The sequence below is a fragment of the Chiroxiphia lanceolata genome, chromosome 20, assembly GCF_009829145.1.
Source record: "Chiroxiphia lanceolata isolate bChiLan1 chromosome 20, bChiLan1.pri, whole genome shotgun sequence".
Taxonomy (NCBI): domain Eukaryota; kingdom Metazoa; phylum Chordata; class Aves; order Passeriformes; family Pipridae; genus Chiroxiphia; species Chiroxiphia lanceolata.
This window is the reverse complement of record NC_045656.1, coordinates 8,357,238-8,380,398: the sequence shown is the minus strand read 5'-3', so window position 1 is coordinate 8,380,398 and position 23,161 is coordinate 8,357,238. Positions and strand designations below refer to the sequence as shown.

General features: G+C 52.7%; 1 protein-coding gene across 1 annotated transcript in view; it reads right to left on the bottom strand.

The window, feature by feature from the left end:
• Positions 1-215: 215 nt before the first annotated feature.
• NXN (nucleoredoxin) overlaps positions 216-23,161 on the bottom strand; it is a 49,058-nt gene continuing 26,112 nt past the window's right edge. The window contains exons 2-8 of the mRNA XM_032707713.1: positions 13,868-13,985; positions 12,348-12,481; positions 11,895-11,995; positions 11,268-11,374; positions 6,247-6,426; positions 3,605-3,729; positions 216-1,411 (exon numbers count right to left, since the gene is read on the bottom strand). Coding sequence (XP_032563604.1) covers positions 1,229-1,411; positions 3,605-3,729; positions 6,247-6,426; positions 11,268-11,374; positions 11,895-11,995; positions 12,348-12,481; positions 13,868-13,985 — 948 coding nt within the window. The 3' untranslated portion in view covers positions 216-1,228. The remainder of the gene's footprint in view (positions 1,412-3,604; positions 3,730-6,246; positions 6,427-11,267; positions 11,375-11,894; positions 11,996-12,347; positions 12,482-13,867; positions 13,986-23,161) is intronic.

Below are 23,161 nucleotides of genomic sequence, written 5' to 3'. Positions count from 1 at the left end.
CCCTCCCTCCTGGGGAGCACCAACCCACCCTGTCCCCCCAAAAACCAGGCACAGGCAGGCTCTGTGTGAGCCCATGGGGGAAACACACGATGCCAGTTCAGCCCCCACAGTGCTGGGAGCTGCTGCCACTGACACCTACCCTTGGGGTCTGGCTGGGGGCTCCTCTTCCCACACACAGGCTCTCCCTCTCCCCCAACAGCTGGACACAGCAATTGGCACCTCCAGGAACGAGGTCATTGTAACAGTTTTATTACAAAGTTCCAATCACCATGTACAGTTTTTACAATGTCACTTTTCGGGGGCTCGGCTGTGCTGCTTGGGTTAGGGAGAGATTTTTTTTTTTCCTTAGGTTTTTTTTTCTTTTTTTTTTTTGGTTATTTTTTAAAGAACAGCACCATTAACGTTGAGTTTGGGACACACCTACGAAAAACAGCTCAATCAACTAACACAGAGGGGAGAGGACAAGTCATACCAGAGAGGGGGGACAGGGAGAGCACAAGGGAGAGACAAGAGGTGAGGGCAGCCCGGTGGTGATCCTCCTCCTGGCTCAGAGAGGGAAGGAAAGAGGGATTACCCACCCACTGCGGGCGGATGGACCCTGACATGCACAGCCAGCGCTGCCTAAGGCTGTCGGTGCTTGGAGTGGGAAGTGGGAAACCCAACCAGAAAGGTCTCACCCCCAGGAGGAAGAGCTTGGCTGTGCTGTGGTCTTTCAGAGGTTGTCAGCAGTTAAGACTTTGTCTTGGCCTCGTCAGGGCACTTGCATGGGAGAGAAGGACCAGCCAGGGGCAAAGGGGATAGTTTCCTTATTGCTTCCTGGAAGTCATTTAGTCAGCAGGGGTGGTAAGAAAGGAAAGAAGGGGGAGGAGGAAAAAGAAAAGAGCCCCAAGAACCCCATCCACTGCCTGATGCATACGTTGGGAAGAACACCATGCAAGGAGATTTGCCTGCTAGCTAGTGCCGTGTATAAAGTAACGATACGGTAACAGTTCTGGCCTGGTTATTAGAGAATATATCACCATGAAGCACAAGCGAAGTCTCCAAACGCCAACAACTCCCTGCTGAAAGTGCATCTCAAGGAGTTTGCTTAGGAGAAGGATTCACTGCGTAAAACAAGGCACCACAAGAAGGTTGGATACTGGGTCGGGCGTGAGGACACGCTGGAGAATCCACAAGCGGCGGAAGAGAGACCTAGTTTTAAATAATGTCTGTTGGCGCAGAAGCCCCCTTAGATGGGCTCAGGTTTTAGCTTGTCTGCTAGAAAGTCGCTGACAAAGGCTTCCACGATTTCGGGCGTGATCTCCTCCACATCCATCACGTACTTGGCCCGGGCTGACATGTCCAGGATGGTGAGCAGGGGTGCAGCCTCAGGCAGGTTGGTGTAATCCCGCAGGGAGTCGGTCATGTCATCCTGGAGGCCAAAAGGAGAGAGAGAGGGGAGTCATCAACAAAGCAAGGACACCAGGAGCAGTTTGCTGCTTCCACAGCATGGTCCAGCCCACAAGGGATTGAGCTCTGCACCAGCACTGCAGGACCACAAGTGTAGCAGGCAGCACCTGTCTTGCTGCCTGCCCTACCTGTGGTTTGAGGCAAAACCAAACCGGGCTGATTTATCCCAGGCTGGAATGGGACGTGCACTCCTCCAACACTGTCCATGCAGTGCACTGCTCCCAGCACACCCAGACTGATCCTGGGGCTTCTGGGGCATCCCCAGCTCAAGGAGCTGGGGACAAGTGCTGAATGTGGGAACTGTGAGCCCCCAGTTTCAACACAGCCATGGCCTCATTGCTCACAGGGACTGGACACCAAAGGGATCTGGGAGCACATCCAGAGCAAAGCAGAGAACAGGAATGGGGCGTCAGCAGGTCCCGGTGTCTGGGCACACACAATACAGGGGGAACGGGCTGCCCTCCCCTCAGCCAGGCACAGCACAGCTCTGGGCAGAGAGAACAGTATCTCTGCCAAGGCTGTGCAGTGTGAAAGCCGGTGCTGGGGCGATTCATCTCCCGCTCCCGGCCAAGCCCACGACGCACCGCATCCAAAACAGGGCGTTCCTCCGCACCCCTTTCCAGAGGCAGTAAGAGAATCCATGCACCTGGTTGGCGGCCGGGGCTCTGCAGCGCGTGGCGGCAGCGCAGGGGGACTCTGGTCGCGCCTCCCCTTCCTTTGCAGGGGTTTCTGGCGCAGCCGGACCACGTGGCTGGAAGGGCGAGCAGGGCTGGGCCCGTCGCCTCGGCACTCGCCCCCCACCCTTCCCGCCTCCCAGCCCAGGTGTCGGGAAGCCTCCGGGACGCCTCGTCCTTTATCCGATCGCCGCAAAGGGACCAAGGAACATTTTTAATCAATGCAAAATCGGTCCAGACGGTGCTGGGAGAGGAATGGGAGGCGCCAGCTCCGTCCATGGCCGGGCTGCTTTGTGCGTGGGGGCCAGCGGAGACCCGGGGCCAGCGCTCCCGGCTATTGAGGTGACGGATGAATGGGACGTGCCGGACGCTCCCCATTCTTCGTCCCGGCCGCCGCAGGGACGTCAGGAGCTGGATGAATAGCAGCAATGTTTCAGCTACAGCCGGCGAGCAGGAGGAAAACGCTTCGCAGGCTCTGGGGGAGGGGGGGAAGGTCCTGGACCCTCCTAAAATAGCCTTTCCAACAAGGGACTTATTCAAGGGTGTAGGGCTGGGTTGGGACGCTCACAGACCCGTCACGGCGGTGGGAGCGGGAGTGCCTGCGCGGAGGGGCTGACGGGGCTGTGGGAGGCAGTGGTGGGGGCTCTCCCGGCTGGGGGGGCCGGGGTGTGGCAGTGGGGACCCTTCTGTCGCAGGGCGGCTCCGGAGGGCCCCGCTCACGGCACACTGCGGCTGTGACGTGGGCGTGAAGGGACAGAGCAGGCGCAGCCGCTGCCACCTGCCCAGGCCCTGAGCAGCAATGTGGGAGGGGAACTGCAGCCCTGGGAGTACTGGGAGCTTTCCTGACCCTTACACAAAACCCTCCTCGTTTGCCAGGCTGCAGCAGGGCAAAGTGCCTGCACAGGGGAAAGGGAAGGCAGAAGCTCTATTTTGCCATTTCCATTCTCTCCCGCAGATCTTTGACTCCGGAACGCTGCAGCCTGCACATGCTCCAAATACCATCCCAGCCAAGAACAGTGTGGCCAGCTCAGGAATCAGCCCTTGTTTCATGGGCTGGGCCAAGCTGAAACCCAACCCCTGCTCCTCTCCCCCTGCCCAGCCGCTTTCCTGCCCGTGCAGCCTCAGGGCTCGAGGGACCAGCAGGTAGCACAGCATGAGGCTGGAAGCCCCACCGTGGCGGCTCCACTCCCTCCCACATCCTGCAGCCCCACTCTGCCTGTCCTCAGCACCTCCCTCACCTGCTGTCAGGCTTTTCCTCCTCTGAGTAAACACATCTGGGACTCCTTTGCCAGAAGTAACATCCAGCAAGGAGAGCAGGGACTGAGCCAGGCCTCAAGTCTGTTTTTTCTCTGTCGTCCCTGAGTAAGCTGCAGTAGCTCCCTGTCTCAGTTTACCCACCTGAACAATGGCAACAGCAGTCCCCAACCCAGCTCAGACCTCCCACCCAGCAGGACACAGCCCTGCACTCTGCTCTCACTTACCTCACCCGCCACGAAGAAGAGTAACGGCGCCTCCTCATCTTTGGCTTTGTACTTGGCTATGATTTTTTCAGCTATGGGCTGAATCAGTTGTTTCGCTGCCTCCGACTCTCCGTCATCCTCTGAATCTGCAGGGCACAGGGGTGGGCAGACAAAACGAAAGAGGCAAGGCAAAAAGGAGGTTAGGATCAAACGGATGCAAACCGGCCGGGCGCGGGCAGCTCTATCCCACAGCACCACCATGCAGGAAAATGGGAGGCCCGGATGCCCAGCACCAACTTCAAAGCCACACAGCTCTGTAGCAATTAGGGAGCAGCTGAAACACGCCTTTCATGTGAGACAGGGAAACATGTAACAGAAGACCAACTCCTGCTCCCCAAATACTTCAGTGCTCACTCCCTGGTGCTGTTGCTGATGCACAGGGACAAACAGGCGCAAAAAAAAAAAGCTGCTTTTGCGGCACTGGCATGTTTTGAAGACCAAAGGAAGGCACTGATCTGAGGCTGCCTGGCACCCCTGCCCGCCACCCAGCATCCCTCTGCCTCAGGACGGCTGATCGGCAGCTTTGCTGCTCGAGTCTCTGCAGCAGCAGCGCTGTGAAGGCAGCTTTGATTTGACAGAGGTAGAGTAGAAAGAGATGGCAACATCAATCAAACGCCAGCCACCACTGAAGTTCAAATACTGAGCTAGAGAGAGGAGAGTATGTGTCCTTGAGCAGCATTGAGATTAAATGATTCCAATTCGGGGACAACTTTCAGCATTAAAAACAAAAAAAAAGAGGGAAGGAGGTGGAAGAGAGGCCCCTTGTCTCCTGGTTGCGTGCAGCTCTCGTGGTCCTTGATGTAACCACCCAACCCAACAGGTCCAGCCCCCCGCTGGGACAGGCAATGTCCATGCCCAGAACACTCTCTGCCCTTGCTCCACACACCCCTGTGCTCTCTGGCTTCTCCAAGCAAAGCAGGAGATTCCAGAGACGCTGCTCACTGGATTCCAGGGCCAGTCCTGCATGGCAGTGATAAATACGCAGAGTTGTGGGGTGTCTGCAGGGATTGATTTTTCTACAAACATCGGCTGCTGGCGGCACTCCAGGCAGCCCTGCACACTCTGGCTAACCCAGCCCTAACCTCTCCAGGGAAGGATGTAGATTGGACAGGATTTATTCACCACCAGCACTTGCTAAGCCTGCCTTCTCCTGGGGGTGTTGCTGCCTGTGCAGCACAAGCACTGGACTGCTGGGAGACCCCCTCAGCAGGACACGGGCTGGCCAGGAGCCCCTATCCCCAGTGCCTGCCTTGATGCAGCACCAGCTGCATCTCTGCCCCAGCACATTGCTGGCAGACTTCACCAAGACCATCCATCCCCAAAAGCGCTGAGGGAGAGCTCCAGCTGCTCTCCTGATGAGCTGTTTGCAGCAAGGTGATAGAAAAACTTTGCTCAGAGCAAGATAAAAATAACTCTTTCCAGAGGCCTGCAGCGCCAGCCCCAATCCATCAGGCTTGGCGTGGCCAGCCGGTCCTTCCCGCGTGAGGAGAGGATTTTTGGCTCTGTGCTCACATCCCCTGCTGGGCTCTGCTGAATAAATAACCAGGGTCAAAAGGAAATCTGAAAGGGAGGAAGGAAAGGAGCGAGGGCCATGTTATCAGCGCTGCAGAGAAGGGTGTGCTGCTCACAAAGGGCATGTGAGGAAGCAGGACACCAGCCCTGCCCTGGGCCAGGCCCCTGCACAGCATCAAGAGGCTCAGGGCAAGGGGGGCTTCTTCAGCACAGCACCACAGAGCACTCAAGGGCATGCTGTGTGCACCTCTCTGCTGCCCACCTGGGGCTCAGCCTGCAGCACAGCTCATCCCAGCCATGCCCTTGCCTGATTTACCTGTCCATTGCTAGCAGAGAAGCGATGAGGAAAGAGCCAACTGTGCTTCAGATGAGCTCTAGGCCAGTTTCTAACTTCACGTGTGAGTTAGCACTGGAAGAAAGACAGGGACTTTGGGAAAAAGCCTGCCCTGTCCTGCAGCCATTGCCCCACAGGGGAAATCAAGGACCAGAGAACATGAAAGAGGCTCCTCTGTCACAGCCCTGTTCAGCACAGGGACTCCAGCCCCGAGATGTGGTTTCCAGCAGAGAGATATAATCCCTCCTAGAGACACTTCCTCTGCCTCCTCTGGAATGTCACGTGTGCCTCAAGTCCCTGTTCTAGAAAGGCTTTTCCCATCTCCACCACCACCAGCTGTGACAGGAGTATTTCTCATACTCCCCAACACCTCATCAGCATTCCTGTCCACAGCCACCACTGCACCTTTGACATGACAGCTCCTCTGCGCTGCCAATCGCTGCTTCATCACATCCTTCGGGTCGGTGCATGGGAGCTGTGGGAGATCCACGGGCACAGCAGGCTCTGGGAAACCCCTGCGAGCTGCAGCAGCCCATGGCTGTGTCTGTCCTGAGGGTCTTCCACAGGGAGCTCTCTCCCTTGTGGCCTCTGCAGACACGTCAGCGCTGCTCTCGAAGATGGAAATGGGCTGATGTCCCTTCCCACGGACACTGTCACCACCAGAGGCAAGTTCTCAGCCCCATGGCCAGCTCCAGCCGAGCTGGCAGGTAGCCCAGCCCCCTTCCCGAGCACAGGCTCTGCTGTCACAGCTCCATACCTACAAAGAGAACGAGGCAGGGGCCCTCATTCAGCTGCACAGCGTTGGAGTCCGTCAGCTCCAGCACGGGCTTGGGGTGCCAGGGGAACTCGCGGCACTCGATGTCGTTCAGCACCTCCACCCGCCCCTGCCGCGTGATCACGTCTCCCTTGGAGTCCAGGACGATGAGGGTTGGGATGCCTGCGATGGAAAAAAACAGGGGGGATCAGCCAGAGCATGAACTGGCCAGCGACAGGGCGTGGGGAGAAAGGCCTTTTCCTATCGCCTCCAGCTCTGGCAGGAGCCCAGCGAGCTGCTGCCTCTCCACAGCTCACTGTGTGAGGATCAGGCTCCCTGGATCCTGTTTCCGTCCTAGCAGAGCACTGCAATTCAGGAGCAAGAGCAGGAAGCAGAGAGATAGGTTCTGGCATTGCCTGCCTCTCCCTGCCCAAGTGCAGGCAGGGGTCACTGCTGTCTGGTGCTCCTGGATGCATACCCCACCCTACCACACAGGGACCCTCCTCCCAGGCTCCCTCTCGCACAGTGCCATGCAGAAGTGCCACTTGTGCACTCCCATCCTAGCAGCTGCTGCTGGACAAGCCTGGTCCGGGTTCACAGGAACACTCATGGATCACAGACAGCAGCAGCCAGGAAGCAGGGTGTGTCCCTTCCCAGAAGGAACACCATGCATTTTAGCAGCCACAGACTCCTCCATGAACCCCCACAGCCCTCCAGCACTCAGCACTGACGGCCCAGCCATTTCCACAGCAGCAATGCCCAGGGTCTACAGGATTGTGGCACTGGGGAGGACGGGGCTTGGAGGACATCCAATTATGTTCTAGCCCTTGGGAAAAAGCAGCATTTTGCCCTGAGCTATGGGGCTGGAAAGCCCTGCCATAAAGGAGGAGCTTTTACACAGGAGCTGGCAGTGGGGCAGGGTGGACACCAGCTGGTGACCATCCCATCTGATAAGGCACCGGCTTTCCGGCCACAAAACAGTCACGGGTGGGTCAACAGGAGTGGCTCATATTGGTGACTTCATCTGGAAAGCACACCGTTCCTCTGGCATCAGGCAGACAGAGAAACATCCCACAAGGAAGGAAGAAGGGAGAGTTTGGGATCAGGCCCCAAGGGACACGTGAAGTGACCAGAGTCAGTGTCAGGTGCTGCTGTTTTCTGCTCATCACCCGGGCTTCAACCTGCTTCCTATCCAGCATCTCCTTCACCAGCAACTTCCCCCAAACCACAACCAGCAAACTGAGACAACTCAAATCCTCCTGCCCTCACCCAAAGGTTCATTTTAAAGCTCATTCCTCAGGAATACCCTGCAGAGCCATTCTCTGGGCACTAAGCATCCTTGCCCCTGCCAGGCTTCTGTGCTCCCATGTTTGTACAACAGTGGGTTACTCACAAGCCCTCTGAATTTTAGGCATTTCTCTAGGAAATACACAGCCATCTGTCTGTCCCAGCCCGCCTGCAGGTCCGGGCCAGCGGCCACATTCCCATCATTCCAGCCCGGCATTCCTGCTGCTGCGCTGGGGCTGTGAGCACAGCATTGGGCTGGTGCTAAGCAGAAGTGCAGGAACCCACCCAATGGCTGGGCTTGCAGATCCTAAGGGTATGCCAAGAAAACCATTTTGTATCACAAAAAGGCTTATTCATTACCTGCTGGTAATTCAACGTAGCTCCAGGGCAGGGATGGGTTAAACAGACGGGATGGAATTGGGAAATCTCACTCTGGCCCTGCCCTCACAGGCACAAGGTACTCCTGATGCCAGAAGCACACAGTACTCAGCATCCCACATGGTTTGGATCTCTATCCATTTATGATTCCCAACCCAAATGCCTGCTTTTCCATCCATTATACATGAGGGACATTCTGGAGACTCCAGTTCAGGTCATCAGTCAGCCTGAATGACACAGCACAACCAGGCAGAGATGTCAAATGAGCTTTGCTGATCTGGGAAAATTAAGGGCCCAATTTAGACACAGATTGTTGTGATTCTGCAGCTATCAAGGATTTCATGCACTATTCAAAACATTCCTTTAGATTTTACCTGATTTGCATATGCAGACACCCCCCCTCCCCAAATACCCAGCCACTAAACCTCCAACTGCAAATACAAAACTGAATCAGAAAACAGAGTCATTTTTAAGGTAATTCACATCCCTGTCCAAGTCCCTGGGGTCAGGAAAGAGCCTTACCAGGCTCATGATTGTATCCCATAGGATCAGCCTTCAGGTGACCTTTGTTACTACTTCCCTAACAAATACATCCTCTTTTCAGGGGATACAGACCTGCAGGACCAGGGAAACTGCCTTTAACCTCATTCATACCTGCTAACCCAAATACTTCCCCCCCCCTCCCCAGCACTCTCTCTGCTCATCCCAGCCACTATTTGTTATTTTAGTGCCTTTTGGGGGTTTTGGTAATTGCCTTAAGTCATAACACCAGAATTTACTTATCAAGAAGAATCAGCGATCAGACACTGCAATGAATATTGTATAAGCCTGGATGGGAATTAGCATAGACGGGCTGGGTTGGATTTTATGCATTAGAAAATGGATTTGGCTCCCACGGGGCCAGCATTTTATGAAAACACAGGGGCCAAATGGTTTGTTACCGAACCTGGCAAGACATTTACATATTTATATGTTAAACCCCATATCCCACATGGAAATCTCATCTGCATGAAGTCTGCTGGGTGCATAAATCACGATCTACGTGAACCAACCACACCAAAACCAGGATGGGTGGTGAGTTTTATTGCTATTTTTTTCATCTTTTCAGAAGAAAGCTCCAGGAATCTCCCATAACAGTGACTTCCAGGCTGCTCCCACCACCCGGGCTGTGAGAGTGACCTGTGGGTGGCTGGGCTAAAGCGTGGGGCAGAGGAGAAACAATGGTTTTTGGAAGGGATTGCAAATCCCAAAGAGGCACCATGGAGTCCAGGGGGAATATTCAGGAACTCAAAAAGAATCTCATAAGATACAGAACAAGGGGCAATTCCTAACTAAGCGTAAAATTTATCCCTGCTTCTCATCCCATCGGAAGGAGAGCTGAGGCCAGGGGACTTCACCGAAGGCAGGACTGCACAGACCAGGAGCTGCCCACACAACAGGGAGTTATTTCTAAGCAGCCATGACACAAGACATGACTCTTTCTCAGGACAGTCCTGAGAACTACACCCAGAAGCAATTTACTAGAGGTGGTGCAGTACAGCCTCTGACTGCATGTGAGTTATGAATAGAGGCATTCAAGTAAACCCAAATAAAGGCCAATAACTCAACTTACATTTTATACTGAGTTTTCGAATGCTGTAGGGGCCAACACAGGACTAAAACAACACGAGATTTTACTCTCTTGCTGCTTTCCACCACTCAGGAACTTAAAGCAGACAGGGAAGACAAGCTCTTCTGTTGTTTCAGTACCCAGCCTTCAAAAAACAGCGGAAAACCTCACCATGTGCATGCTGTGCTCACAGCCCAACCACCAGGATGGTAACCTGGACACTGAACAGGCTACATGCTCTCACTGGTGCAAGGGAGCAGCTCCAAAGGGAACTCTGAAGATGTGTGGCAGCATCAGAGTTGTCTGGGGAAAGGAAGATGAGATTACACAGGTCTGATTTTTCACTTTGCTGGAATAACCACCCGTGGCGATGAGCGGAGCCCACGACATCCAGCTCTGTTTGCAGGAAGCTTTTGTTACAGCTGGTGTGAAGAGCCTGATTGCAGACAGTCGATCCCAAAGTCTGCACAGAGCTGGGATTCAGAGGTGACAGGGAGCTCCCTGGGCAGGGGAAGGGGTTGGGGTGCAGGGGAACAGCCAATATTTACATCTTCAGGTCAGCACACAGCAAAGAGAGATACCTTTAAGAAGCCAGCGGCTGGAGTTAGAGGCAAAGCTGTTGTCACTGTTTCCCAGGATACAGCATGCCTGGTGCTCAAGTATCCATGTCTGGACACCTTATTTACAGAAAGTCCCAGTGAAACTGGCAGCAGTCCTGCGGCTCTCAGCCGAAACCAGCACTGCAGAGGCTTGTGCATGGGCTGGGGAGAAGACGGATGAATTTGGAAAGCTCCTGCCTCATGGGAAGGCAATTAAGCAGCAAAATGATGGCTATTTAAAGCAGGTAAATAGTTATTCTTGGTTTAAGGTCAGGGAACAGAGCTGAGCAGCAGCACCTGAGCTCACGCCAGAAGGGGTGCTCGGAGAGGATCCTAAGGAGGGATTATTTTTCCTGTCACTCTTCCCAAGCCCTTGGCCACCTTTGGCTACACTCTCCCTTCCCTGTAGATCACATTACCACTGCCAGCCCGCACCCACCTGACTGACATTGCACAGAAATGGATGAGAAAGAGCCACATTGCAGCAAGACCCTTTAACCACAGGGACAAACTGTATGTCCATACATGAGACTGTGAGAGCCAGTCACCTTAAACAACTCAGGAACAAGGTGCCAGTCCCCAGGAGGGCTGCTGTGAGATTTTATCATCTTTGTGACTCTTTGAAGCCACCCAGACAGACAGAGTCTCTCCCTGCCCCTACGAGCAGCTGGGGCTGCTGGAATTCTGGCACTGGCACGTACAGTAAAAGCAAAGCCATGGTTTACATCAAACACTCTCTCTTCTGTAATTCATGTCACTAACATAAACCAGATGCCATCTTCCTCAGCCCCTGCACAGGATGACGGCCTGCCTTTGCATTACATAAAACAGCAAGAAAACGAAATTTGAACCTTCAAGAAAAAGCAAAAATAAATAAATCGGTAATTAGACAAAAAACATCCAAGCCAAAAACAGCTTCCAAGTTTCCAGGAAGAATTAGGCTGTTTATGGAAGTCCTGTTTCAACTAACAGCCTGCCTGGCAGGTGGTAGGAATGTGAGTTTGTGGAGAGCAGAAACATGAAGCGGCTCTGCCTGGGGCACTGTGCTTTGCTTTGCTGCTTTCTTGGTTTAGTTAAACAAGGGGAGACATTACAAATATTCAACAGAAGGAGCGGAGAGGAGATCTGTGAATCAGAGTAGCCTTTCCTACCTTGGATGCCATAGAGCCGGTTCAGGCGCGACCGCCTGGCCTCGTCGGCGTAGGGCACAGCCACCCAGGGCATCTCACTGAAGTACTGGTTGAAGGATTCCTCTGACCTGTGCAAGAGGAACAGGGCATGGGATGCAGAGCAGAGCCTCTCCACTTGCCAGGCTCTTTCCTCATTAAAAACCTGGCCTGCAAAGCCCTTCATCCCTTCCACCAAAGCCCACCGGTATGTGCTGCTGGCAGACACAACCTGGGGAGAGCCGGAGGAAATTCAAAACCCCCAGTCCCTCAAGAAGAGGTCCACGGTGCATTTTTTTTCCAATAAAATATTTCAAACTCTCTGGAGCATCTGAATGCCAACCCACGGTGGCAGCAGCAGCTCGAGCATCCCTCAGACCCCAGAGCCATGAGCCACAAAGTAAAACACAGACCTGCTCCACATCCCACTGCTGCCCTTGCTGAGCCCCCTCTGCACTTCACCACTGGGCAGAGGGAAAGGACTCAGCCTTTCTGACATCAGAGCCAGCCTGCTCTGCCCCAGATCAAATTTCCACCACAGATCAAGCCAACAATGCTCACAGCTTGGGGGCAAGCCAGCTGTGCCTGCACAGGGTGTTAGTGCTGCCTCACCTGTCTGCACTGACGAAGAGGATCTCAAACTTCTGGCCTGCCTCCTTGATTTTCCGGTAGGACTCAACCAGGACCCTTGTGAGGCTTCGGCACGGCGGGCACTGCAAAACACAACACGTGGATAAGGACACTGTCTCCTCCTCAGGGCCAAACCCACATGCAGCAGGCCCAGGTGACACAGTGACCATGAACAGGTGTGACCTCATCTTTGCTGGAGTGCCAGGCAGCAGCTCTGAACGTGGCTGGGGCTTACGGTCTTTAAGGCACCAACAAAACCCCTCCTGAATTTAAAATCTGATCATTTCCCCTTCTGAAGGGCCAGCTGAGGATGGCAGGGCCACTGCAATGCTGAATGACCAGAGCATCTCAAACCCTTCAACACCAACCAGCTCGGGGTCTGACCAACCCTCCCTGAGCCCACTCCAAGTGCTCTGCACAGCACCCACTACTCACCCAGTGCGCAGAGAAATAGACCCCGACGTGAGAGCCCTCCAGGGCACTGCTGTCCAGTGTCTGCCCGTTGTTCCTTAGCAGAGGCCCAGCAACAACTTCACTGAAGGGTTTTGGCCCCCAAGGGAACTCCAGACCTGTGGAGGGGTCAGGGTAGGGGTGGAAAGAAGACACGAGACAGTAACATGCACGTGCAGCTTTTGCGGGCTCAGAAAGTTCCACTAGATAAACCATCCCTCCTCCTGCAATAATACAGAGGATCCTATCTAAGGAATCCCACTAGGGTTTATTCCCATGCATGGGGGATGCAGAGCAACTCACCACGTCATCCCTGCCCCAGGGTGAGGGAGCCAAGCTCTGCACTGCAGCCAGGGTCACCTCCTTCTCTCAGGTAGGCTGCACCTGAGCCTGAGTCACAGCACCTTTGGCTTGATAAAGCCTGCTCTGGTTTAGTGCCTGATGAGGCATTTTTTCCTTATCAACAGCATTTATTTTACCAACAGAGGGCAAGGTGGTACCTGCTCAGGAATGCAGTCAGACTGTGTCCCTTATACTGACATTAACCATGTATTTTTACGTATATACATGTATTTTTGTTATTTATAAAACCTTCGCTATATACATGTACAAGATGGTGTGTTTATATATATATACATATACATATATATATATATATATATATATATATATATATATAAAAAAATCTTACACTAACCCTTTGTACCCCAAAGCAAGCTGCGTGTGTACACACAAACACACGCTCTGAATCATCTGCTGCCAGCTCCCAGAGCAATCAATCCATGTGTTCAGCCAGAGAGGAGGAAACATCACAGATGGCTCAGGCCACAACATGTTCTTACTCTACAGCTCCTGCCACTCAGTTAAAGACTCAGTCACCACGCTCAGTATTTGCTGCATGAAGAAACAATGAGCCAGTAAGATGTGTAGATGGACAACTACAGCGGTTGACTGATGGATCTCTGCAGGGTCTGTGAGTTAGGGCACACATTTTGCTCATTTTGGTTTTTCCAAATTGGAAGAAGATGGATTTAATATCAACTCCCAGCACAGTAAACCTCAGCATGGGAGAACGGTGGCATTTCTCTGTTTAATTTGTAAGTAATGGGAAATTCACTCTAACAGAGTGTGATGTCAGTGATGAAGTCCCATTCAGTATTCTGGAAGGATTTTGCTCCCAAGGTATAGAAAGTCTGGGCCCTCACTCTGTCCACGTGCCTCCATCAGGGAAAAATCCGAACTGAATGCTTCAGTTAGCCTAACTTTTTCCTCATTAGCACTCCAGACAAAAATCCTGGAGGGAAATTCTTTGTTCTTTTCAAGAAGCAAAACCAAAACACAAGATCTGGCAGGAAGGGTGCAGAAAATTTATCGCCGAAAATAGCACAGTGCTTTGAATAGTTAATGACAATAGTTCTTTGTTCCCTCCCCCCCAGGCAATTCAGAATGAACTGAAATGAAAAGGCAGCAGTGTGTCCATGTTTCCAAGAGATTCCAAGTCTTACCTTCTGGGTCATCTCGGATGACCAGGAGGCCGTTCCTGCAAACCACCTTCCCGGTGGAGGCATCGATAAATATTAGGGAAGGAATGTTGGAGACTCTGTACTTGTTCCACAGCTTCAGCTGTAAAAGAGATTGGGAGGGGAGATAAGAAAGGTAAACTTGGCAGCCTGAAGAGGAAGATTTTGGAGCATTTGCATCTTTTAGAACAGAGGTCAAAGCTGAGCAAAGAAACAGAGCTGGTGCTTCAGGAATGAGTGTCAAGGAACGTGAGGAAGAGCTGCTGGGCCATCCTGGACCTCCAGCACCCACAGAGACCCTCACCATGACCACCATCCTCTTGGTCGCTCAAGTGAGACCACCATGTGTCTCACACCTGCCTGTGAGCACAGGTAAAGCTTCCCCTCCTCCTGCATTTACCTCTTTGCAAGTAAAATGGGGTTAATATTTGCCATGCGCTTTGAGGTCTTTGTTTAGAAGACACGCTAAGCACAAATACTTTTAATGCCACTGCTCTGAAGTAATTTGTAATGCTTCCCTGGCTGTTTCCTCCCCTCCCATTTCAGTGTTGATTAAACAAACCAGCAATCCCTGCCAAGACACAGCCAGGCTGAATGTAAGGTCAACACACAAAAAAATTATTCTTCTGCAACTGGGGCTTCCCAGGTTTGTTCCCAGGAGCTGATTAATGGGTTTGACACCAGCCTGGGGGCCACATAGCTCATCTATCCTGCACTGCCAGCTTCACAATGGTCCCCAAGGGCTATGAGCAGAAGCCACACAGCCTGATGGCCACATTTTGGGCATCCTGGTCTGGATGGTCCTGTCTGCTGGTCATTATGTTCCGCAACGAGCTCAGCTCTGCACAAGGTCGGTGACTGAGTGCTCTGGGTATCACACAGTCCCGGGTCGACATTTCTCAATATGTGCTTCTGGCACAAGGTAATTTGGGACTTAACTTGTGCACAGAAGCTCCTTGGGATGAGCAGGAACAAGATGATGACGGCTGCTGGCACAGCCCAGCCTGCAGGTGTGGGCTGGTCGTGCCACAGGAGTTGGTGTCCCCACCAGGCACAGAGGAGCTGCTGCCATCACCACGTTTCCTTACATTTCTCCAAGCATTCCCAGCCTCACCAGCCCAGTGGTGAGTTATCAAATGCTCAAACAAAAAAGCCAAACCATAGCCAAGAGCCAGAGGGGAAGGAAATTAATCACCACCCTCCCCTAACATCAAGCTCTGCTCTGCAAAGCCCCTCGGGCTCCGTGTGTTTACAACTTGCTCTGGTTTGGAAAATAAAACCCAGCCATGGGAGAAGCACAGAAAGGGACCACCAGTGCCAGCCAGCAGGAGAGCCAGAGAAATCATCACACAACATCCTGCTGCCTCCATCAGTATCTCACACAGAAACCACACCCAGGTGTTTTTCCAGAGGAAGAGGCCACAACTCTGCAACTGATTTGTCCTGTCCCTGATTTGCAAAGAGATGCAATTCCATTTCCCGAGCCGGGAATGATCTGGGGACCAGGCCACGAGGGCAGGAATGGGATGCAAGGTGCAGACCTCACCAGAGATCCAGCTGAGGGAGAAAGTCACATCCACATTCAGGTTTTAGTGTCACTGTATTAAATATTTCTTCCAACACCTTTCTATAGAAGCTGTATCTGGATAAGTGACTGCTTTCAAGAGTTGCTGGCATAACGCTCTTGGGTCTGAGAGAAAGTGTTACCACTGATCTAGGAAGACTCTATCAACCTCTATCCACCAGGACCTAGAGAGAGGTGAGGTTTTGTGTCCTACCCACCAGCCTTCCATTTCCAATAGACATATTTCTTGGGACAAGCCAACTCATACACAATAGATTCTCAAACCAAATGCCCTTGGGCATGAAAAGAAAAAAGTAATTGTACTCAGTGCAAACCAGCCCCTCACAATGAGGGTTTTCAAACCACAGAAGGTAAAACCCACTTCTGTGAAGTTTAAAGGGTGGGGAAAAAACCCTTTATAAGGATCACAGGCATTTAACAGGGTGCTGCAAACAATAAGGAAATTACAACTAGCAATCGGATCGCTCTCTTTAAATAGTTGCTTACATTACACTTCATTTTGCCAAGTCCTTTGTATACAGAAGCAGCTCCCCTGGGGCACCACGGCGGGTCCTGGTAGTTTTGCTTGGCTGGGGAAGCAGCAGGGTCTGCACTTCAGAGCCAAGACACTGCATCCACTCACAGTGCTCAGCGGGATGGGGCTGGAACTCCCCAGATAAGGGGATAACACCAAACCAAGCCTGCTCAAAGCACCAGAGCAAGTGGGGCACAGCTGGCTCCAGTCAGTCTACGGGGTCCAGCACACGTGGCAACTCCTGCCAACAACTGGTCTTGGGTCTTCTCAGGATGTGTAAGCCACCAGGCCCCACTGGACCCAAACTGCAGGCACTGGTCTTGGCTTCCCAGACATCCATGGCACAGGTAATCTGCAATCCAGACACTCTGACCCCACAAAACGGGGGGCTGCCACTTCTAACTCATCAGTGAGAGCCCACAGGAGAAACACCCTCAAGCAAGCACAGAGCTAGGTGTGTGTCAGAAGGGTCAAAAAGCATCAGAAGAGGTCAATGTGACAACTGCTGCTCCTGGGAGAGCACGTCCATCACCGGGCTCAGAGGCTTGAACCCAAGGAGCATCATGTCACACTCAATCACACCTTGGACGAGCAAGAAAAAGCAATCCAAACTGAAAGGTTTCACCTTGCAACTGTGCAACAGCCACCGCTCCCAGACACAACCCACCAGCACAGGTAACACCAAAACAAGTCTCATGCTGAGCTGCACTCCCTATTTGCAACAGATTTGCCATCTGGGTTATCACTGAAACCCATCACACAGCACCAACAAACACGACAATTGCACGTAAGAGGACTGGAAATGGGTTGCCATTTTAAGCCTAGCTATAAAAGCCTGGAATTGGAAATTAGTGGTCTCCATGCACCAGCCATATTAATTCTGTACAGGAATGTGCTGTTTAAAGTGGGAGCAGTTTGGTTTGATGATTCTCCTGTGCGCTAGAAAAGCTGACGGGGAATGAGAAACGCACGCGCTGCAGGACCAGCGCCAGGATCCACCACCATTCCCACTGCCCCGGCTCTCGTCAGCCAGACTCAGCTTTCCAGAGCCTGTCCGACGCTTCTGAAGGAAGCCTGATGGCTCCTTTTACTGCAGGTCTGACCTGAAAGAGCAGAACCTTGATAGGAAAGGGGCTGGTTCATTTTAGCTGGGCTTTTTGAATAAGGCAGCTCACTGTGGGATTCCCATGCTACACCACTGTTTTGCACCTGAACTGAAAGGACATCTGATCTCCACCTAAAGCCTCTGAACCCGGGGATGACCTAACCTGTCTTGTGACAAACTGGTTAGTTTTTCTCAGGGTAAAATGCAGGGGTTTGCACATATGCAGGTTCTGGAAAAAGGACGAGCTCCTCCTTGGTCCCGTCAGCTTACGCCCACTGGTTGTGGCCCATGCAGGAAGGGGTATCCAGGAGAAAAAAGGCATCTCTAGTACAGGTACCTGCACAACCACACACCTCACAAAGGATCCTGTGTCAGGCTGGGTGTGGGATGCAGAAAGCAAATTACAACTTGCTCTGAGACCGCAGGCTGATGGGATGATGGCTCAGGCAGCAGGGCAGAGTGCTGCCTCAGCAACTCTGAAAAGCTGTTTTTCCTGCCGTGAAGAGGATGACATAGAAATAACATACTCCACACTCTAAGGATTTGATCATCCATTTAAAGAGGGGATCTCTGCTCCGCTTCCCAACAGCTGTTGCAAATCTGTGGGATCAAGCCAAAGCTAACACAGATGTGGAAATAATCTACGGACTATTCAGCCTGAAAGCAGCTGATCCTCTCGGAGCGCCCTTCGCTCCTGGTTCAGGCTGCACGCCTGCTACACTCCATGCTCACCCCAGGACACCCGCTGGAGAAGCAGCAAGGAAATGCAGCCCCTTGCAAGACACCAAACAGGCTGACCAGCTTTACAGAAACTTCCCTGGCTCCCGTGCAGGTGGTTTAAGTGCAGCCATCCAGCGGAAAAACCAGAGTCACCGGATTCCTCCGGTAACTTTATCCCTACACAAAAGCATCACCACGCTGTCCTGGAAACCACTGCCCTGGGCTCCCCTCCACAACTCCATCCACGACCAGCTGGGAGAGGCTTTAAAGGATCACTCATGGTTGAGGTCTGAGGTGATCCCCAGACGTCGGGCCGCACAGCAGCACTCGGTGTTGGCTGCAAGGCTGCTCTCTACACTGGCCCTGGCTGGGTTATTCCCCCCACCCTGGTGACTGGGAAATGCCTGGCTGAGACACCCGTTGGAGAGGAGTTTGCAGACAGCCGCAGTAATTTTTCCAGATAAAGGTGTCAGACGAGAGGTCTCCCCAGCAGCCCACGGCTCTCTCTGCGCAGGGCTGGCACTCGGCCGAGGTGGATGAAATCCCCTCCTGCTCTGCACATAATGGTGGGGAAGGGATCCCCCACTTCCAACAGCTGCCAGGCGCTATTTTTGGTTGTGCTGATTGATTTATCAGTCCTGGTCTCATTCAGTCACTAACATAAATCCTGAGCTGCAGCAGTTAACGCTGGCAGAGACAAAGCACAACTGCTCGCGGTGCTCTGAGCCCTGGCCAGTGGGAAAGTGGTCCTCCCACCCTCTTTGGGGGCTGCACTTCTCTGCTGTTGTGTGAAACTGGACCATAAAAGCTCTCACGCTTCCATCTTCCATAGGTTACTGAGCTGACTCTGCCTGGAGGTCCAGAGGGCAGACATTGGCTCTGCTCATGTTGCAATCCATGCTTCCACCCTGAGCAGCGACAGACAGACAAAGGCAGTACAAAAACTGAGAAGCAGCAACAAAATGAACAAAATGTTTCTGATGTGGATGGCTGGTGCTTTCTGCTGAATCAGGGGTAAAGCCACTTTTCTAAAAACCCACTTTTGGAGGGCACATCCATTACAGCGTGAGCTCAGCTTTTTCTGGTCTCTCATTCCAGGGCTGAAATATCAAGTCTGTCTGAGGAACACACGAACAGCACTTGGGTGGAAGAGTGCCCTTGGTCCAGGGCCGCAGGGACCAGCAGAGCCCATTGCCCAGCTCTGCCTCCAGCTCTGCCACACAGACCGGCTCCGGGCTGGCGAGACATCCCCGGCCATTCCCACCACCCCGCTCCCTCGGCCCGGCGCTGCAGGGGACCTCTCTGTCCTCGCTCTCACAATGTTAAACTGCAGCTTTTACATCGTGCCTTAAAGGGTTTACAAGCACCAGGGGCCACCCAGGCTCTGCAGACAACAGGCTGCTCCCTCGCCCTGTCGATTTAAATCTGGTTCACGCCTGTCCCTATGATTCAAGCTCAGCTTGAGCGAAGGCTCCTCTTCCTGCCCTCCCTCACTGCTCCTTTCCCTTCGTGCATAAGGGAACCCCCTCAGTAGAAGGGGGACGGTGCAGGAACAACACGCAGCCAAATACTGGGGGGAGACCAGATGGTGCACGCCAAGGTCTGACCCTGTGACACGGAGGAGATCGAGCAAGGCTTGGGATAAATTAACGGCTATTGTGCTGCTGCTTCCCTCTGAAAGTAAATCAAAATCTAATTACAAAATACAATGGTGAGAGAGACGTCTGCTCCGAGAACGTTAATGAGCTGAGGAGGGAGGATTTGGAATTGCAATAAACAAGATTGATGTGAACAGCTGAGACGGACAGTGCAGGGCACTGGGGCTGCTGGTCCGTACGGACCCGTGAGCAGCCGGGCAGCTACATTACTGCTCCCCTCCGTGTGCACACTGTCTGCAATGGCTGAAAGCCCAGTTAAAAACCACCTTAGGACCAGTTTTCCCCGGCACTTAGCCTGGCAGCACCTGCTGTGGATGCTGCCCCACCACAATATGACTTGGTGAGAGCAAAAGAATTAAAAAAAAAAAATCAACCCGAAAGTCCTGCTTGTCGCTTCCACCCTCTCCTTGCTGCAGCTCCATGGTGGGAGACCAGCACAGCACAGTCCAGCTTGCAGCCACCCACATCGCCCCACAGCCAGCAGGGGGTCAGGGGAGACCCTGGCAGGAGCCAGATTGCAACCCTGGGCTTTTGTTTTTCCCAACCAGGCAGAAGGTTTGGAAGGGAAGCAAAAGGAAATCCTCTCCACGGGGTTTTCTGGCACGGCAGCCGCCAGCGGAGGCTACTCTTTGTTCCCCTGAGGAGCTCCACAGCCAAAGCCCCAGGGTGAGGAACCTGGTCCAGCCTAACCTCACGTCCTGGTGCCCTCTCTTCCTCCCATCCTGTCCCCCTCACCACCCCAGTTGCCCAGCGCTGGCACTGCTGCTCTTTACAATTTCCCGGGTTACGCCGCGCAAGGGGCTGCGAGCTGAGCATTTCAGTCGAGGGCAGAGCAGCATATGGCTGGCTCAGAGCACAGGCTGCCTCCCCTCCTCCTGACACACACGCAGGCTGACAGGCTGGATCCTCCGCAGCCCCCATCTGATAGGAAAACATTTAATTTGAGCAGAGCTGAAGAGCGCTTAACATGATCTATGGAGAGCAAAGCCCCGGGGCCTGCAGCAGACACGGGAGCTGGCCTGCCTGTTTTACATGTGCAGGTTTCAAAGAGGTGCTGCGCTGGCAGCTTGATTTGATCCCAGGGTGAGGGCAAAGCAGCATTTGTCTAAACACACAGATAACGACACAGGGAGGAAATGAAGCAGGGAGGATGCCACCAGACAGGCTGGTCTATCAACAGTATGAGGATGTCTTTTATAAACATCTTTTTTTTCCAGGTGTTCCTCAAATTGTATTCAGCAGCCCAAAGACAATGCAGAATTTAAGCATACAGCACTGTTCCCAGGACTAGGAAATACACTTCCATGCACTTCCAATAAATGGTGTTTTTTTCCTCCATGTGCACACCCTGTTTTATCTTTTAAAAGTAGGTTTGCATGTGAGCCAGATATTTCATACCTATTTTTTCTCCCAGCAGTTCTTTGAGCCAAGCACTCTCCCTTTACCCCAGGGAAACAAGGCACAAAAATGGGTGAAGAATCCAGGGGGTCTGACAGCACCTGGAACACACCTGCTGTTACCTGTTTTCATTGGCATTTTTTCACACTTTCCTGGTAGGTAAGACAGAAAGACAAACATAAAAAGCAGTGAGGACAGCGGGAGTTAAAGTGTGGGAAAAATTTAAGACACATGTAGAAGTGCATCAGCCAAGGCCTTTACAAATTACGCCCCTGAATGACTAACACTGAGTAAGAAATAGCTCTGTAAACACAAAGGTAATGAGAAAAAATAATAATTTTTCTCTCTCTTCAGGGAAGGGATATTTTTCCATCTGTTCATAGGAAAGGCGAGGGGTGGGGTGGCAGTCTGGGACACTGAATCAAAGTTCAGAGCCTCTCTTGGTCCCAAGTCTCATCTGTCACTGGAAGCAGGATGTCTGCCAGAACCTGAGTTTCCTACCCACAGCCTTTGCCTTTGCTGCTACTGTTCACTTGAAGGCTGCCTGCATTGAGTTCTGGCAGTAATCTCGAGGTCAAACACCTTGCAATCCCGGATCATTAAGAAACAAACACTTCTGAAAAGCCTTGAATTTAGACAAAGTTCCCACCAAACACAAAAGCCTTTTAAATCAGCAGGGAAATCGGGATTTGTTTGAGGGGTTTTTTTGTTTAACGCAGACAATGAGGTGTTAGTGTGGTTTCTGTTTTGTTTTCAGTGGTTAATCCGAAAGGGAACCTTACACAATCAGACCAACAAAATCCTGGAAAACAATGGAGTATTTGTTAGCACTGTAACACACCCTGGGGAGTGAGGGCTCCACGATGCTGCAGTGCCAGGAGCCCTGTGAGCAGTGACCTCCCCAGGACAGGCCATCCCCCAGACCAGTTACAGACCAGCTTGGTAAAACTACCAAGACACCTCAGACACCCTCCTGTGCCCACAGCTGCTGAGGTACCCGCTGGATGGGTGGGAAACCTGCTCATCATACAACATCTGAAATGCAACAACTTATCCATCACATCACTGCTGATACTTTGTTACAGAAACCTCCACTCAACACAGCGCTTGCATCACTGCAAACACTCAAACCATTTAAAAACAAGCACTTTTCTCCAGCTGATCTCGGGAGAGGGTGCACTGTTTGGTCTGGCTCTCCCTACAGCTGCATCCATCTCGGCGTCTCAGGGCCTACAGCACTGAATCTCATCTGGCAGCGCTCCTGGTTTGCAACCCAAGGAGGATTTTCATGCAAAGGTTACACAGCTGCAGAGCTAGAAGGGCCATAACCACAGCCCCAGCTCGCAGCCCACGCTGCCGGGGCAGCTCTGGGCTTTGCATGCAACAGGCTCTGCTCAGCTCAGAGAGCAGCACAGCTCCGGGGATTCACTCTGCAACCACAGCGCAGAACAAGCCAGGAGCTAACCAGACCCAGGTGCTCCCAAGCTTCAGCTGGAAAGAGCAATCCCTGCCAGTGACAGCTTGGAGTTATCCCACTCCTCCTCGGCTCTTGGCACAGAAGGGATCCCACAGCCCGCGCCGACCCAGCGCAGCCACGGCGCTCGTGGGAACTTCTCCTCTGGAGCCATGAAGTCCATCCCCACGCAAACATCACACCACCAAAACTGCTCTGGGCTAAACCACTGATAACAACGTGCTTTCAGGGCCTCTGTGCCCTCCTAACACACTTCACCAGCACAGCTGAGCCCCACAGCCAGTACCGGGTGCCCTGCAGGGAAGACCATCCGACTGACTCGTGACACTGGCAGGGCAGATGTAACACAGGCTGCTGGAAAACCCTCTCCTGCTGAGCACTTCTCGTCTTCCTCCTGTTCCCCAAACTGACACTCAGCCCCTCAGCAGAAAGGCCACAAGGGCTGGAAATATAAACCCACATGAGCCAATGACCTTTAAATGGGAGAACACCACTGAGAGTCCCAAGTTTGCAATTAACCGCCTGCACACATTAAAACCAGAGCAGAACAAAGCTGCCCACAGCTCAGATGCACCAACACCTCAAGTGCAGCACAAGCCAGCAGGAGGGAAGTTGGAGAAGATATTTCCTCACCCAGCTGCTCCTCTGCAGAGCAGCTCTCCCATTACACTGTGCTCCAGCAAAGCTGGTGGCATTCGCTGTGAGGAGAAAGCAGAGAGACAGGGAAAGGAGAACAGTCATGGTATGGGCTGGGCACAGAGGCAGGGGAGGGACAACCAGTATGGGGTGAGCCCGGAGGGGGCCTGGCAGACGGGGCCGAGGGGT